Source organism: Mustela nigripes, chromosome X (assembly GCF_022355385.1).
Source record: "Mustela nigripes isolate SB6536 chromosome X, MUSNIG.SB6536, whole genome shotgun sequence".
Taxonomy (NCBI): Eukaryota; Metazoa; Chordata; class Mammalia; order Carnivora; family Mustelidae; genus Mustela; species Mustela nigripes.
Genome location: NC_081575.1, coordinates 67,835,896 through 67,853,569, shown reverse-complemented (window position 1 = coordinate 67,853,569; position 17,674 = coordinate 67,835,896). Strand labels below are relative to the sequence as shown.

Below are 17,674 nucleotides of genomic sequence, written 5' to 3'. Positions count from 1 at the left end.
TTTTGGGGAGTTTACTTAGGCAAAGATTATTTAAAAGTTTAAATTTTGTGAGGGGGTTTTGGGAAAAAACCCCCCCCCCCCCCCCCCCACCAAGACTTTATTTGACAGAGAGAGCCAGAGAGCACAGGCTGGGGGGTGGGGCGGAGATGGCAGAGGGAGAGGGAGAAGCAGGCTCCCCACTGAGCAGCAAGACTGACATGGGGCTCCATCCCAGGACCCCGGGATCACAATCTGAGCCAAAGGCAGATGCCCGATCACCTGAGCCACCTAGGTGCCTCTGGGTAGTAACTGTTTCTTGCCTCCTCTAGATTGTCTGTGACTGGACAGACTATGATGAGCGAATGAAGAAGTTGGTCAGTATTGTGGCTGACCAGCTAGAGAAGAACAGGTTGCCTTCTGTGCACCCTCATCATAGTATGCTATACCCTCTTTCTCACGGCTTCAGGAAGGCTATTGCTGAGAGGCATGGAAACCTCTGCTTGGATAAGGTACGATTGTTTTGTCTCAATCTTTCTGTTTCATAATAAAGTACAGATACAGAAGATGACGTGAATCAGTCATATGTATGTGGTTCCATGAGTTACTTACTATAAGGTGAACACAACCCACGCTGAGAAACGAGATACCCCAGAGACACCATGTGTCAATCATGACCCTTCCATCCCCTAGGGTGGAATTCTAACAGTAGAGGACTGGTGTTTGAAAACCATGACGTTTAAGAAAAGTGTTTGGTATTTTATACTCTGCTTTGAGAATTAGAGCAGTACTTGATCAAAGATGACAGTTTGCTCAGCAGAATGGATTAGAGTGCTAGATGTAATTCTGTGTTTTAGAAATGCTTCCTTATAGAATTTTCTAAAATGCAGGGTATGTCATGCTCTGTCCACACTGCCTCGAGCTTTCTCCAAGTTTTAGATTTGCTCAAGCTACTTCTTAGGCCTCAGGAACAGGTCAGAGTATGAAGCATATTATATAAACTGCTAAGATTGGATTGAATTGGCTGTATGACTTAAGTATTCTGGGCACACCATTCCCAACAGATGGAAAGTACAGGCTTGTTTTGTTTTTTATCAGTTTTCCTAGATGAAGATTTATGTATAGATTCAACTGTACTAACAGGCATTGGTTTCTGTTGGTAGATTAATGTCCTTCATAAGCCACCATATGAACATCCAAAAGACTTGAAGCTTAGTGATGGTCGGCTGCGTGTAGGATATGTGAGTTCTGACTTTGGGAATCATCCTACTTCTCACCTTATGCAGTCTATTCCAGGCATGCACAATCCTGATAAATTTGAGGTAAGACTAGTATTTCCCTAGAGACACTATTTGTTTTATTAAAAAAAAAACAACAACAACAACAAATATTTCTGGCTTTTATCATCACCATTAGGTGTTAAGGTCAGTCAGTGTCTTTTTGAAAGATTTGAGCCAAGATTAGTTTTACATTTAATTTTAATTTTTTAATTGAAATACAGTTGACATACAATATTACATTAGTTTCAGGTGTACAACATAGTGATTCACATTCGTTCATTATGAAATGCTCACCACAGTAAGTGTAGTTACTGTCTGTTACCATATGAAGTCATTAAATGTTGACTGAATTCCCTATGCTGTACTTTTCCAGTTAGAAAACAAGTCACAGGGGTGGAGTTTGTACGTCTTAATCTCGTTCACCATTTTACCCATTCTCCTCACCTCCTCCCTCTGGCAACCACCATTTTGTTCTCTGTACTTAGGAGTCTGTTTCTGTGTATTTTTTGTTTGGTCATTTGTTTTGTTTTATAATTCCATATGTAAGTGAAACCATATGGTACTTGTCTTTTTCCGTCTGACTTATTTCACTTAGCATAATATTCTCTAGTTCCATCCATGTTGTTGTGAATGGCAAGATTTCATTCTTTTCTCTGGTTCTATTGTATGTATGCATGCGTGTATGCCAACACCCTCTGTGTATTCTTTATCCATTCATCTCTTGATGGACATATAGGTGGTTGCTTCTGTATCTTGTTAAGCTGAGGATTTTAAATACATTGTGTGCTGCCCTTCAGGTATTCTGTTACGCCCTGAGCCCAGATGATGGCACAAACTTCAGAGTGAAAGTGATGGCAGAAGCCAATCATTTCATTGATCTCTCTCAGGTAGGCGAAACTCCTACACTTCAGGCTTTAAATTTAAAACAAATAGTTAATGAAACTATTGGTGTAAAGCTTGTATTTTTCATGACCAGTATTTAACATCAGCCATTACATATGGATAATTACTGCGATCTTATATCTCTGATCATTTACATTTGTAATCAGTGTGGATTGTGCTGACGTTGCAGATGAAATCAAAATGGGATCTATTTGTGCTTGGACATAAAACTCTTCAGGAAATGCTGCCTTGGAAGAGGAATAAATAGGTTATTTAAAGAAAATAGAGGAATTCTAGGGTTCATCATGGTTCATCTGTTTTTGTGGGCATTAGCCTTTGGTTAACTTTATTTCTGTACTTGTTCTATTGTTATTTTTAGGAGCATCAATTTTATGATAAATTAAGATTGAGGGCACCTGGGTGGCTCAGTTGGTTAAGTGGCTGCCTTTGGCTCAGGTCATGATTTCTGGGTTCTGGGATTGAGTCCTGCATTGGGCTCCCTGCTCAGGGGGGAATCTGCTCCCTCTGCCTGCTGCTCCCCTTGCTTGTACTGTCTGTCTTTATGTGAAATAAGTAAATAAAATCTTTTTTTTTTAAGATTTTTTAAAATCTTAAAAAAAATAGATTTTATTTACTTATTTGACAGAGATCACAAATAGGCAGAGACGCAGGCAGAGAGAGAGGGGGAAGCAGGCTTCCCACTGAGCAGAGAGCCCGATGCAGGACTCGATCCCAGGACCCTGAGATCATGACCTGAGCAGAAGGCAGAGGTTTACCCACTAAGCCACCCAGGCGCCCAGTAAATAAAATCTTTAAACAAAATTAAGATTGAAACTTGTGGAGGAATTAATTTGCTTGGTCTAGAGGTTTTTCTTTATAGATTCTGTGGGTCACTTTGGTGACTAAAAGGGATATGCAGTGTATGGTATATCTAGTAATTGATACATGAATCATTCAAGTTCCAGCAGAAGGGTTGTGAGATCTTGTCATTTAGTAAATAGTGTGTGCCACCATTTTCAGCAATGTAGCTGTTGCTTTGGGAGTATACGTAACCCTTCCTGATGTAGGGTTACCAAGAAGCATACTGTCCTCCACATCTGGGATGTTCAGGGACCCACTGCTTATTGACTGTGGAGTCTAAACTCTTCAGCAGGGCCCTCACAGTCTTTTTTTTTTTTTTTTAATTTATTTATTTAGAGAGAGAGGGCTCAAGTTGGGGTGGGGAGAGACAGAGGAGAGAATCTCAAGTAGACTCCGTGCTGAGTGTGGAGCCCGACATAGGGATCCATCTCATGAACCTACGATCATGACCTGAGCCAAAATCAAGAGTTGGACGCTTGACTGAGCCACCCAGGCACCCCAGCCTTCACAGTCTAAGTCTGAGCACAGCCATGTTTGCCAATGCTTTTCACCTGCCATTTGCCCTCATATATACCTTAAACCAGACAGAAGTGATCTACTCAGCATTTGCAAAATCTGCCATGCACTTTACTCTGGTTCTTTATTCATTTTGTTTTCTATTGAGATTCTGTTCTGTCCAACTGCCTTATTCATCTTTGAAGGCCCATTTCAAACACCAGTCCTCTATGAAGTCTTGTTATTCATAGGTTCAATATAGAGTAAACTCCGCTTCCTGCGTATTCTTTTTCTGTAATGTTTTGGGCCCATTTTAATGGCACTTAGCCACATTTTAATGCTGCATTAATGTAATTTGTGTTACCGTGTTTTGCACCTATGACTCTGAATTCTATTTGCCATTAAAGCTAATTGAATTAGTTTGAGATTACACATAGTTCTTATTTTTTTTTTATTCCACAGATTCCATGCAATGGAAAAGCAGCTGATCGCATTCATCAGGATGGCATACACATCCTTGTAAATATGAATGGTTATACCAAGGGTGCTCGAAATGAACTCTTTGCTCTCAGGCCTGCTCCTATTCAGGTAAAGGAACTAAATAGTAATTGCTCACAATGTTTATTGAGCTAAAAAGAGTGATTTCTGCTACCCCCGACCCCCCGGTTACCTGGCATTTGAAATAACAGACATGCTTGACTTAAGAAAAAAAAAATATAGTTCTTGAAATGTACAGGGATAAAGAATTTTGAGTGTCGAATACAATATGCACAGGCACATGATTAGAGACACGCAATTCATGGTTGAGTACAAACAGTTGTTTGGTATTGTAAATTGGAAAAACATTTAACACTTCAAAAGGTAGTCTGAGATACTACATCATCTCTCTTGGCTAAAGAAGTCAACCCTTCTTGTATGTTTATTTAGTTTTGAACTCTTTTGATGAAAATTTTTAGGTTTTGGCCTGGTTTCTTTTTTCTTCTAGGCCATGTGGCTGGGATACCCTGGGACTAGTGGTGCACTTTTCATGGACTACATCATCACTGATCAGGAAACGTCACCAGCTGAAGTTGCTGAGCAGTATTCTGAGAAACTGGCTTATATGCCCCATACTTTCTTTATTGGTGATCATGCTAATATGTTCCCTCACTTGAAGGTAGGTAGAAAAACAGTGCTATGTGGATGTTGCAAAGAACTGTAGTCATTTCTTTGTTGTTGTCCCTAAGAATCCTAAAAGATTTGTCTCAAACATTTTTTGTTTTAATTAGAAAAAAGCAGTCATCGATTTTAAGTCCAATGGTCACATCTATGATAATCGGATTGTTCTTAATGGCATCGACCTCAAAGCATTTCTTGATAGTCTGCCGGATGTGAAAATTGTCAAGGTCAGAACCTGGTCAATATTGTCATTGAAATGAAGTTATCTGCATTTGGGATCTTATCCCTAATGATACATTTTGTCATTTTTTCCTTACAGATGAAGTGTCCTGATGGAGGAGACAATGGTGACAGCAGTAATACAGCTCTTAATATGCCCGTTATTCCTATGAATACCATTGCGGAAGCAGTTATCGAGATGATTAACAGAGGGCAAATTCAGATAACAATTAATGGGTTCAGTATTAGCAATGGACTAGCAACTACCCAGGTGAGGAGAGAATAGAGCATAATATGTACCACCAGGTATTCTTTTATCCCCTCCAGGAGGTATAAGCATCATTATCCCTGTTTAATAGTTGAGGAATTGAGTCCAGTGGAAATTGGCATCTTACATAGATTTGTCTCATTATTTTATTTTTTAAAAGATTTTATTTACTTGAGAGAGAGAGAGAGAGAGACAGAGATAGCGTAAGCAAGGATGAGAGGGAAAAGCAGGCTCCCTGCTGAGCGGGGAGACTGATGTAGGACTCGATCCCAGGACCCTGGGATTATGACCTGAGCCGAAGGCAGATGCTTAACCAACTCAGCCACCCAGGTGCCCCTCAATTTGTCTTATTTTAAAAATCTCTTGGATTCAGCCAGTAGCTCACTTAATGAGGGTCTACTTGGTTAACAATATGTTCTTACTCCTTGCCTGTGGCTTTCTTCTTATCAACAGTGAATAATTATCTGTACTTAATACAGTTTCTTGCTTCTGTTACTCATTCTTTTTTTTTAAATGTTTTTTTTTTTTTTTTTTTTAAAGATTTTATTTATTTATTTGACAGAGAGAGAGATCACAAGTAGGCAGAGAGGCAGGCAGAGAGAGAGAGAGAGAGAGAGAGAGAGGAGGAAGCAGGCTCCCTGCTGAGCAGAGAGCCCGATGCGGGACTCGATCCCAGGACCCTGAGATCATGACCTGAGCCGAAGGCAGCGGCTTAACCCACTGAGCCACCCAGGTGCCCCTGTTACTCATTCTTTCCCTAGTTAAGTCTTCTTTCCTTTTAAGACTTTTTTAGTTCAGATAGTTCCTCCAGGAATCCATTCCTGTCCTTATCACTAATCTGCTAATCTCACCTTTCCTGTTCTGTGCTACTTGTCTTTTCTGCTTCTGTAATACCTGGGATGTATTTTATATCCAGCACAGCATGTTATCATTGTTGTGTTGTGTATTCTCTGTTGAACTGAATTCCTTTAGGGTCCATGTCTTAGTCACAGTAATGTACTATGTGTTCAGTAAATATATATTGTATATTAGAGTGAGTATGTAGCTCTGTCAAGATTATAAGGCAAGGATTTCTCAGGAGTTAAAAGTTTTAGTGGTGTAATAGTTTATACTAAAGGTGCTCAAAATGAACTCTTTTCTCTCAGGCTAGCTTTTGTTAAGGCAAAGAAATTGATAATAGTCACTTACAGTGTGTATTGGGCTAAAAAGATGGTGTGTTTTCTCTTAATCTCTGATTAACTGCCATTTGAAATAGGACAGACATGTTTGACTTCAGGAAAAAAAGTGTATAATTCTTGAAATGCACAGGGACAAAGAATTTTGAGTTTAGAACACAATGCCCAAATGTATGAAATGTCCATGCATACTTGGAATAGTTATATAACAGTTTAAGGCAGTACCCAGATGTGTGGGAATTGTAAGGCTGTAATTAATTGTATATGTAGATACTTAAAAATAGTGATCATCAGTATGAGGAGATGCAGGAGAGATCATTTGGAGGAATAAATTTAGCCTTCAAGGGTGGGTGTGATTAGAAAAGGACATTTCATTCATTAAAAATAAGCAGAAAAGGGGTGTGCCTAGATGGCTCAGTCATTAAGTGTCTGCCATCAGCTCAGGTCATGATCCTGGGATGCTGAGATCGAGCCCCACATTGGGCTCCCTTCTCCATGGGAAGCCTGCTTCTCTTTCTCCCTCTCTTTCTGTTCCCTCTCTAGCTGTGTGTGTGTGTGTGTGTGTGTGTGTGTGAAATTAATAAAATCTTAAGAAAATAAGCAAAGCTTGCTGTTGGAATAATAAGGTTTTGAAAAGAATTTTTTGGCTTGAGTCGTAAGTTTGAAGGTGTGGAGTGGTTCCCCTCCCATTAAGATAATACTGTAACATTTTCCGTTTTTTTTTTTTTTTTTTTTGTTTTGTTTTGTTTTGTTTTGTTTTTAAGAAAGAGGCCTTTCTTTCTTTTTTTTTTTTTTTAAGATTTTATTTATTTATTTGACAGAGAGAGTTCACAGTAGACAGATAGGCAGGCAGAGAGAGAGAGAAGGAAGCAGGCTCCCTGCTGAGCAGGGATCCCGATGCGGGACTCGATCCCAGGATCCTGAGATCATGACCTGAGCCGAAGGCAGCGGCTTAACCCACTGAGCCACCCAGGCGCCCCATTTTCCGTTTTTTGACTTAATATGTCATGAATATTTTTTCATAGTTCAAATGACATAACTTTTAATGGTTATACTATTTGGCATCTGAAGGTTTCTTTCTTTCTTTATTTTTTAGATAGTTATTTGAGGGGTGCCTGAGTGGTTGAGTGGGTTAAAGCCTCTGCCTTCTGCTCAGGTCATGATTCCAGGTTCCTGAGATCGAGCCCTGCATCAGGCTCCCTGCTGGGAGCCTGCTTCCTCCTCTCTCTCTGCCTACTTGGAATCTCTGTCAGTCAAGTAAATAAATAAAATCTTTAAAAAAAAGATTATTTGAGAGAGCGTGTGTGCATGTGTGTATGAGAACAGGTTGGGGGAGGGGCAGAGTGAGGAGAGAGAAAAACCTCAAGCTGACTCACCGCTGGCCTCAGAGTCTGAAAACCCCGAGATCACGACCTGAGCTGAAATCAGAAGTCAGATGCCCAACCTGCTGAGCCACCTGGCACCCCAAGGATTCTTCATTAGTTAAAAAATACCAGATGCTGCTGGCTTTAAATATAAATGGCTTTAAATATAAACATGTATTCTTTTTCATGTTCCAGATCAACAATAAAGCTGCCACTGGAGAAGAGGTTCCTCGTACCATTATTGTAACCACACGTTCTCAGTATGGGTTACCAGAAGATGCCATTGTGTACTGTAATTTTAATCAGTTATACAAAATCGACCCTTCTACTTTGCAGATGTGGGCAAATGTGAGTATGGGTAGATTCATTATTCATGTCTAAATAACTGGTAGAGATTATGTAGACCATGTTACTAAGGCTGGCCTCCACTTCCATTCAGGAGCTGTTGTGCTCATTTCTACAAAAGAGTAGATTTTTCAGCCATTTTTGATTTTTTTTTTTTTTAAATAAAAAAATTTTTTTTGAGTGTAGTTGACACAGTATTTTTATTTTATTTTATTTTTTAAGGTTTTATTTATCCATTTGAGAGAGAGAGATGAGCGGGGAGAAGGTCAGATTCCCCACAGAGCTGGGAGCCTGATGCAGGACTTGATCCTGGGACTCCAGGATCATGATCTGAGTCTAGGGCAGTTGCCCAACCAACTGAGCCACCCAGCAGCCCTACTTTATTTAATTTATTTATTTATTTAGCAGAGAGAGAGACACAGCTAGAGAGGGAACAGAAGTAGGGGGAGTGGGAGAGAGAGCAGCAGGCTTCCCACTAAGCAAGGAGCCCAATGTGGGACTTAATCCCAGGACCCTGGGATCATGACCTGAGCCGAAGGCAGATGCTTAATGACTGAGCCACCCAGGTGCTCCTTGATTTTTCCTTCCAGTGTATAAATATCACGTTAAGAACCTTTTCAACTTATGTATTCAAAACCAGGGATCAACAAACTTTTTTTTAAAGGGCCAGATGGTAATTATTTTTGTTTTTTGTAGTTCGTACTCTGTTGCATTTGCTTAACTCTGCCATTTGGAGCAGGCAAGCACCATAGACATTATGTAAATGTAGGAGTATAAATATGTTCCATTTAAGTTTTATTTACCAAAGCAGACAATATGCCAGATTTGGCTTACAGGTTATAGTTTACCAACCCATGGTCTAAACTGAAAGCAAAAGCATCATGTCCACATCCAGCCATGTGTGACAGTCTACAAGTATTGTAGTATATGTAGGCTCAGTATTGAGCCACCCAGGCGCCCTGTTTCTGTAACTTTTATACACACAGTCACGCCTGCTTGTTTACATACTGTCTGTAGCTGTTTTCCAGTGACAAGGACAGAATTGAGTAGTTATGACAGAGTCCATGTGGTTGCAAAGCCAAAAATATTTGTTCTCTGGTCCTTTACAGAAAAGTCTGCTGACACCTGATCTTGATTAGGCACGTAGTCAGGCAAGTGTGAGCTAATCCTGTTTGTTGTGTCATGCTGGGGGATTTAAAATTTGAAATGGAAAATTTCTTGCTCATCGGCAAAAACCACTGTCAATAATGATTCCCAGAGGGCACAGCTGCCTCAGATTTTGCCAATTAGTAACTTGTTTTGTGTCTTAAGTCAGTTTTCTCTTTCTTTGAACTCTGGGGACAGCTAAGCACAACAGGAACCTGTAATTCAGTTGATCTAATTCATCTATGAGGTAAAGACAGAGTTCATCGTAGGCTGCTATCTGGGTGACAAGAATAGAGGGGTAGAATTATTAGAGCTCTATGAGAGCCTTTCTTGAGAAGGGCAGAACTGCTATTAAAAACTATTCTTGGGGCACCTGGGTGGCTCAGTGGGTTAAAGCCTCTGCCTTCAGCTCAGGTCATGATCCCAGGGTCCTGGGATCGAGCCCCACATGGGGCTCTCTGCTCAGTGGGGAGCCTGCTTCCCCCACTCTCTCCCTGCCTGCCTCTCTGCCTACTTGTGATCTCTGTCAAATAAATAAATAAAACCTTTAAAAAAAAAAAAAAAAACCTATTCTTATTTTCCCTGTTTTAGATTCTAAAGCGTGTTCCCAATAGTGTGCTGTGGCTGTTGCGGTTTCCAGCAGTAGGAGAACCTAATATTCAACAGTATGCGCAAAACATGGGCCTTCCCCAAAACCGTATCATTTTTTCACCTGTTGCTCCTAAAGAGGAACATGTCAGGAGAGGCCAGCTGGCCGATGTCTGCCTGGACACTCCCCTTTGTAATGGACACACCACAGGGATGGATGTTCTCTGGGCAGGAACACCCATGGTCACTATGCCAGGTGAGTTGCCCATAAATCATTGGAATCTTCCTTTTTCCTTTTAAAACCTCCTTTAGGGGAAACATTTTTTTAGGTGAAATTGTGTGTACTAGAAGCAGCACTTAGGGCAAGATGATAAAAAATGAGCTTTGTTCCAAATATAAGCACTTCGTTCCATTCTCTTCATCTGCATTGTATGGGGTACATAACAAACAACATTAATAACTGCTGTTTATATCCTCAGATGTGCAGTCTGTTCTCTTTTCTTTTTCTCTCTCTTTTTTTTTTTTTTTTTTCTGGGGGGTCTCGCAGGAGACACTCTTGCTTCTCGAGTTGCAGCTTCCCAGCTCACTTGTTTAGGTTGTCTTGAGCTTATTGCTAAAAATAGACAAGAATATGAAGACATAGCTGTGAAACTGGGAACTGACCTAGAATAGTAAGTAAACTTTTCCGTGAACGAATTTTATGGTAAAGGAGATAGATAAGGAAAATTTAGAGAGGATATAGATGTTACACAATGAAATCATAAAATAAGGATAATATGAAATAGGTGATTTAGTTGTATGATCTCTAGATGAGAGAACTTCTGAACTTCCATAAAAGGTAGTGATCAATAGGTGTGACTATGTAAAGAGTAAATGGCTGAATAAAAGTGAGTCAAGAAAATAAAAAGGCAAGCAAAGAGGGAAAGAAAATCTTTGTTTCTGTGTCAAATAATAATAGCTTGGCTATATAAAGACCAAAGAACATTCATATCTTAAATTCCTTAAAAGGAAACTAAACACGGAAATGAACAGACAACTCACTCAAGTAGAAATACAACTGGTTAATAAGAGAAAGTTTCAACCTCTGTAGAGGTAGAAATGCAAATATAAAATAACATTGTAGTATAGCCATTATTTGCCAGAAAATAAATATTTTTAGTATGATACAAGGGATGAGGGAGCATCCAGATGCTGGCCTTTTCATACATTTCAGACAGTGAGTAAATTGGTACAACCCTTCCTCAAAATTTGAAGAGTCTAGGGAAAACAGCCAGACCTTTGACCCTATTAGGGTGCTACATCTTCATTATAGCCTAAGGGAAAATGCCAGCATAACTTCAGTGCCCTAAGTGGGTGGGAATTAGAGGGGGGGTGGTGGTGCTTTAGCCTACAATGAAGTAGTGTTTCTCTCTTAAATGAGGCTTTTCTTTGGGTATTCTAGGTAATTTTTTTTCTTCTTGTTTTTCTGAGAAGTAGCATATTCTAGAGAGACCGCTTGGCGGTTTGAATCCACGCCCTCCCACTTATAAGGTTTGTGACCTTGGGCAAGTTAGTCTGTACGTGCCTTGCTTTTTCTATCTGCAAAATGGGGATGCATGATAGTACCTACCTTGCAGAGATGTAAGGGTTAAAAAAAAGGTGTTCCATGTAAAGCACTTAACAAAAGTTCTTGGTAAGCATTCAGAAGATGTTAAGCATTTATATTTTCAAAATCTTCATTGAATATCATATATATTTAAGAAGAATGAAAATTTTGAGCTCAGTCATTAAAAAAATTAAGGTTTGTGTCCATCATTCTAGAGAGAACTACAGTAAATGTTTTAGTTTTAGTGTATTTATTTATTTATTTATTTATTTTTTTTTAAAGATTTTATTTATTTATCAGAGAGAGAGGGGGGGAGAGAGCAAGCACAGGCAGACAGAATGGCAAGCAGAGGCAGAGGGAGAAGCAGGCTCCCTGCTGAGCAAGGAGCCCGATATGGGACTCGATCCCAGGACGCTGGGATCATGACCTGAGCTGAAGGCAGCTGCTTAACCAACTGAGCCACCCAGGTGTCCCAGTTTTAGTGTATTTAAAAAATTTTTTTGGAGCTTAGTTGATTTCATATGATACTTTTCTCCAACATTTTGTTATAAAAGTTTTCAGTCTTACAATAAACTTCTGTACCTACTGCCTAGATTTTACCGCTAACACTTTACTATCCTTGCTTTATTACGTATCTGTTCCTCTTTTTATTCCTTTAGCCATATAGCAATCCATCTTATATGATACATTTTTTTTTTTTTTTTTTTTTTAAAGATTTTATTTATTTATTTGACAGAGAGAGATTACAAATAGGCAGAGAGGCAGGCAGAGAGAGAGAGGAGGAAGCACGATTCCCGCTGAGCAGAGAGCCCGATGCGGGACCCGATGTGGGGCTCGATCCCAGGACCCTGAGATCATGACCTGAGCCTAAGGCAGAGGATTAACCCACTGAGCCACTCAGGCGCCCTTATATGATACATTTTGAAGTACATTACAGACCTCCATACTCCTGTATACTTAAGAATGGACATCCTTAGAGTTTAATATTATTTTGGAGGCAGAATTTATATACAGTGGAATGCATAAATCTTAAATTTGAGTTTTAAGACCTGCCTTTGTAACCCAAACCTGTAACAGTATATGGAAACATTATCATCACTCCGGAAAGTTCGTTCACATTCCTTCTCAGTTGGTCCTTCACACCAACCCTCAGGACAACTACTACTGTCCTGAAATTTTTTCCCCATAACTTAGTTTTGCCTTTCTAGAACCATATACAAATGAAACCATACAGTATGCACTCTATAGGTTTTTTTCATCTAGTATAATGTTGTGAGATTGATCCCTGATGTTGGCCTATATCAGTACTTCATTTTTTTTTTATTGCTGAGTAGTATTTCATTGTATGGATGTAGCACAGTTCAACCATTCTCCCGTTGACATACAGAACTTAGAAAAATAGAGCACAGAAGTACATTTATTTGAAAGGTAGCATTAATATAGTCATGGTTGGGTTGAAGCCAACATAATGTATAGCCATTTTACTAGTTCTGTCACAAAAACTTTAAAACTTTTTTATTAATTGCTTTTAAAAATGCATAAAAGTGTTCCAGCTTCTCCCTCTGAGGTAGTAATTCTCTCCATAGAAGAAGAATCCTCATATATTACATATCTCTTACATATTCAGAAGAGGAATTGAGAATTCTTTACCTGTCTGTTCCCAGTGAAGGACTGATTGCTTCTTTTCCCTATTTTGAATAAAACCATGTTCTTGGTGATAATTAGGAACACTTTTTGCTAATATCTAAGTAATTCACATGTAAGTGGAAAATTATGGCAGTAGAGATAGTATATTTCTTATCCCTTGGAGTATTTTTCCTATTTCATTAAAATATTCATAAACTGAAAACTTCATTTCACATTCGTGGCTTAGCTATTGTAAATGATGCTTCAGTGACCATCTTTGAATGGCCAGGTTTGCCTGCATCTCTGATCATTTCCTTTTGGATAGATGTAAAAGTGTTACTGATCGGTCAGAGGGTTGTTAACATTTTAGTTTCTTGACACACACATTGCTAAATCTCTTAACGAAAAGGGTAAGCAGTGTACATTCTAACTGGTACATGGGAGTAGACACGTGATTGCCAATTCTTTCTTTTAAAGGTAGAAGTGAGCTGAAATGGAGAAAGCATGGGATCTCGTGGATATACTTTTTTAGGAAAAACAATATTTTCAGAGGACGTGGAGGCGAACTTGATTATTCTAAGTGTTAGTGTTACGTTAGCTGTGATCCTTCCCTTTTTCAGCGTTGAGGTCAGTGTGGCCAGTCAGAAGAGAACACAGTGTGAAGTACAGTCATGTATTTTACCACAAAGGTGACTAGGAATTTGTGAGGGCTGGTTCTGAATTTTTCTGCTCTGATTTGTAAGCTTGGTTCTTTTTTGTTCTATTGCCTAGCCTGAAGAAAATTCGTGGCAAAGTGTGGAAGCAGAGAATATCTAGCCCTCTGTTCAACACCAAACAATACACAATGGAACTAGAGCGGCTCTATCTACAGATGTGGGAGCACTATGCAGCTGGCAACAAACCTGATCACATGATTAAGCCTGTTGAAGTCACTGAATCGGCCTAAATAAAGACTATGCACAGGAGATTGCCCCTATACCTGAGCCTCAACCTTCTGGGGAAAGGGAACTAGATAATGTACTTTTGCTTATCTGTACGGTATCATGTTGCAGATGGGTGACAAACGATAATAGAATAGCACAGCCAGACTTGCTTCCTGCGTGATAGGGAGAGACACGAGATGGGAAACTGCTGTTCCACAAGGAATCTACACAGAATTTTGCAGCAACCAGGTGGTGCATAGGTCTGGAAGGTCTAATCTCCCTTGGTCTTCCGTGGGATGGTTAGTGTGGAGGGGAGATACAGATTGTCCAGCCGTTTTGTGATTCCATGGATTGATTGAGTCTTCTGAATTAATTATTTTCTTTATACTTTGGGTATTGGAGCTTTTAAAAATGTTTGGTTTCAGGTATTTTTATTCATGTGAAGTGTATATGATTCTCTTGAGATAAGGTTTTAAGCTAAAATGTTGCTCCTTGTTTTAGTTTCTGAACTCTACAAATTAATGGGGACTTTGCTGGTGTAGTCTTTTTTATAGGTTTTATAAACCACTTGAGCCTATATCAGTCGTTTTAGTGTCTGACCTAATGTTTGGAGCTATCAGTGCTTTGTTGGTTTAGATGATGACTCAAAAAATTTTTTCTGGTCTGTTTCCCATTTCCTTCTCTTCCCTTCCCCTCCTTTAAAGTTTCTCCTATAACTCAGCTAACAAAACGAAGTCTGATTTTAAATATCCCAGAGTGTTTATCTTAAACACATCATCTGGTGCCAAATGAAAATTCTTAGGAGTGATTATTAATTATGCAGGGCATAGTTGTGGTACTGTCATTGATGATAATAATATAGATTTTTGGGGGGCCTAGTTTTGACCTATTTCACCAGTGTTTTACCTTTGACTGCCCCTCTATGCTGCTTCCAAAAGTGATAGTGTGTGATAAGATTTTTACCTTCCTTTCTCGTTTTTTTTTTTTTTTTTTTTTTTAAAGTGAGTCCTGTTCTTCCTATTTCTTTCAGCAGAAATGAAATCCCAGGTAAGTATAAGTATTCACGTATTTGATCAGTAAGTCACAGTTATCTTCGATACATTAAATAATTTTCATCAAAAAACATGTTAGAGGTAAAACGCTCTGAAGGACCAGCTATGTAAATGAGTAATTATTTTTCAGACCTTCTCGGGTATTATGTAATAATTGTCTTCTGGACTTGGTATCGAAGTCTGTACAGATCAGCCTCAGTAGTAGCAAGCGGCTTTGCTACTTGGTTTGGAGTACAAATTAGACTTTAGCCCTCCTGGAGCTTGAGTTCTTGGTATTAAAACCCATAGGAATACAATTACTGAATTTCAACAAAGGATCGAGGGCTTGAGGCTTAAATAAGCCGACATATGAATATATGTTTTGTGTTGCTGTACTGTACTTATGCTCTCCAGTAACAGATATTTTTTTGTCTGCTAGTAGTGTTCTAGATTATAATGTCTTTCCAAAGCGCTGAGGCAGTGCACCTATTCTGTAGTTGCAGCTGATGCCTGAATGTATCCTAGCTGACAAATTATTGATTAATAAGAACTTGAATTTTTGAAAGATTCTTACTGTTAACCAAAATCTGAGCAAGGAGTCTCAAATGTAATTCTTGCCAGAATTACATCTTAAATGAACTGTGTACCTTTTAAAAAATGTAAATCAAGAAACATCAGTGTAGGGATTTAATTTATTTTTTACCCGATGGAACTACCAGTCAGAGGTTGCCAGCTGGCATGGTTGCAGATAAACTGATGTTTGAAATGCACCAAACTACTTACTGTGGAATAGGAGAATATACTTCCAGTGCCCTCAAGGCTGTGACCTTACAGCCATTTTACATAGCACATCATTCCTCCTATAGGGATGAACTTTTTTTTCCTGGCACGAAAAGTAGCCGCTCTGGTTGAAGCTTTGCTTATTGTAATAGGCTTTTGTTTCCAGGTAACATGTCTGTGGAAGACTTAATTCTGAATAGAGCTATAGATATATCACTGGAAACTAATTGTTTTTTCTATTATACTCTGCTTTATCAGAAAAGTAAAACATTTAAATTGTGCTACAGAAATCCAGATGTTGTCTTGCGATCTTTAAACAATAAATGAATGATTTGCCCTTAATATGGCTGATGTATTTTGTATTCTGTGAGATTGAGTGTTGGACAGAAAAACAGGGTCACCCAGTGATGAAACTTCTATTGGAACATCTCCAGACAACTGGAGGAGCACATTTCCCTGGTGGAGCTGTGATCTTAAGAATTATTTTGTTTTCTCAGCCGGGTGTGGAAGAGGGGTGGGCTTGGGATCTGTTAGAGGATGACAAAGCCTGTGACTCCCAGCACACCCATTCATGGTGGTTTTTGTTTGGCTTACGTAATGACTGTGACTGCTCTGGCTTCGGCTACTGCTGTAGTCTTACTCTTCGTGTGAACTAGTAGTGTTTGTGTGGTGGTGGAACTCTGCCACAGGTATGAGGGAGGATATCAGAGTAGCAGGGACCAGAACAGACTTTCGCTACCTGTTTTCTCAGAGATAATAAAATAAAAATTTTCAATAATATTTCTGGGGTGCTAGGTTGGCTCAGTTGGTAGGTCATGCGACTCAATCTCGGGACTGTGGGTTCAAGCCCCACCTGGGGCATAGAGCTTTAAATTACACACAAAAAAATTTTTTCCCAGCTAATTTACCTCCCAAGCTCTGTGGGGTTTGACCCTTAAAGTCCTGATGTAGATGGGTGTTTGTTTCCTAAAAGGTGGTGGGGAAGAAAGGTGTCAGGCATCCTATTCAAAGGTTCTCACTCCTCCCCTCTTTCTGTCCTTTTCAGTCCACTTCAGCTCCTCCTGCCTCAAGTCTGTAGAAGTTGCTTGTGGATCTGGAATAAGCTTGGGTAACAAGATTTGATTCCAGTCCTAACCCTTTTTTACCTGAAGCACATGCCTCTTAATATTAATCACAGCTAATGTTCAGATTCTTTGCCCAAACCTCTGAGGCACAGTTATGTAGCTCCCATTTTTATAGAAGGGGCTTGTAGAGGTAAACTTTCAAGTTTGTTGTTTGTATAATAATGATAAGTCCCTCTTATCCAATTCCTGACTCATTCAGAAAGTACCTTTATGTATATAGGCAGTTTGGTGCTTAAGAGTTTAGATTTTTAAAAAGATTTTATTTAAAGATTTTGTTAGGGAGAATGCACGATCAGTGGGAGGGGCAGAGGGAGAGAGAGAAGCAGGCTCCATGCTCAGCCCCGAGCCTGATTTTGCATGAGGGTTTGGGGGGCGGGTGGAGAGGCTCAATCCCAGGACCCTGAGATAGGGACCTGAGCCAAAGGCAGACGCCTAGCCAACTGAACCAGCCAGGCATCCCTTAAGATTTTATTTTTGAGTAATCTATAATGCGGGGCTGGAGCTCCCATTACTGAAGTTCGAATCCCAGCGCTGGCACTTTGTAGCCGTGTGATTTCTGTATTATAATCAGTGCTAACATTGCCTACTTTCTGAGGTGTTTTAAAGATTAAATACATATAAAACACTTGGAACAGTGCCTAGCATGAAATAAATGCAATATTATTGATATCTCTACATGCACGGAGGTTTTGTGTTCCGTTTGGGCACATGCTTAAATTATGAAACTTAACGGGCGTCTGCTGGAGAAACGACATCGTCTAGAAAGCATTTACTTCCCGGTTTGTTTTTCTTTCTTTCTTTCTTTTTTTTTTAAAGATTTTATTTATTTGACAGATCACAAGTAGGCA

The 17,674-nt window shown here is 39.5% G+C and overlaps 1 protein-coding gene across 3 annotated transcripts in view; it reads left to right on the top strand.

Moving 5' to 3' along the window:
• Positions 1–16,044, top strand: part of OGT (O-linked N-acetylglucosamine (GlcNAc) transferase) — a 36,725-nt gene extending 20,681 nt beyond the window's left edge. For 2 of the 3 annotated variants that reach the window (XM_059385833.1, XM_059385832.1), the window contains exons 12-22: positions 309–488; positions 1,140–1,298; positions 2,054–2,143; positions 3,957–4,082; positions 4,480–4,650; positions 4,763–4,879; positions 4,972–5,142; positions 7,874–8,026; positions 9,761–10,013; positions 10,305–10,428; positions 13,740–16,044. In XM_059385833.1, coding sequence (XP_059241816.1) covers positions 309–488; positions 1,140–1,298; positions 2,054–2,143; positions 3,957–4,082; positions 4,480–4,650; positions 4,763–4,879; positions 4,972–5,142; positions 7,874–8,026; positions 9,761–10,013; positions 10,305–10,428; positions 13,740–13,914 — 1,719 coding nt within the window. In that variant the 3' untranslated portion in view covers positions 13,915–16,044. The remainder of the gene's footprint in view (positions 1–308; positions 489–1,139; positions 1,299–2,053; positions 2,144–3,956; positions 4,083–4,479; positions 4,651–4,762; positions 4,880–4,971; positions 5,143–7,873; positions 8,027–9,760; positions 10,014–10,304; positions 10,429–13,739) is intronic. The other variant, XM_059385835.1, reaches the window with a different exon arrangement.
• The last annotated feature ends 1,630 nt before the right edge of the window (positions 16,045–17,674 follow it).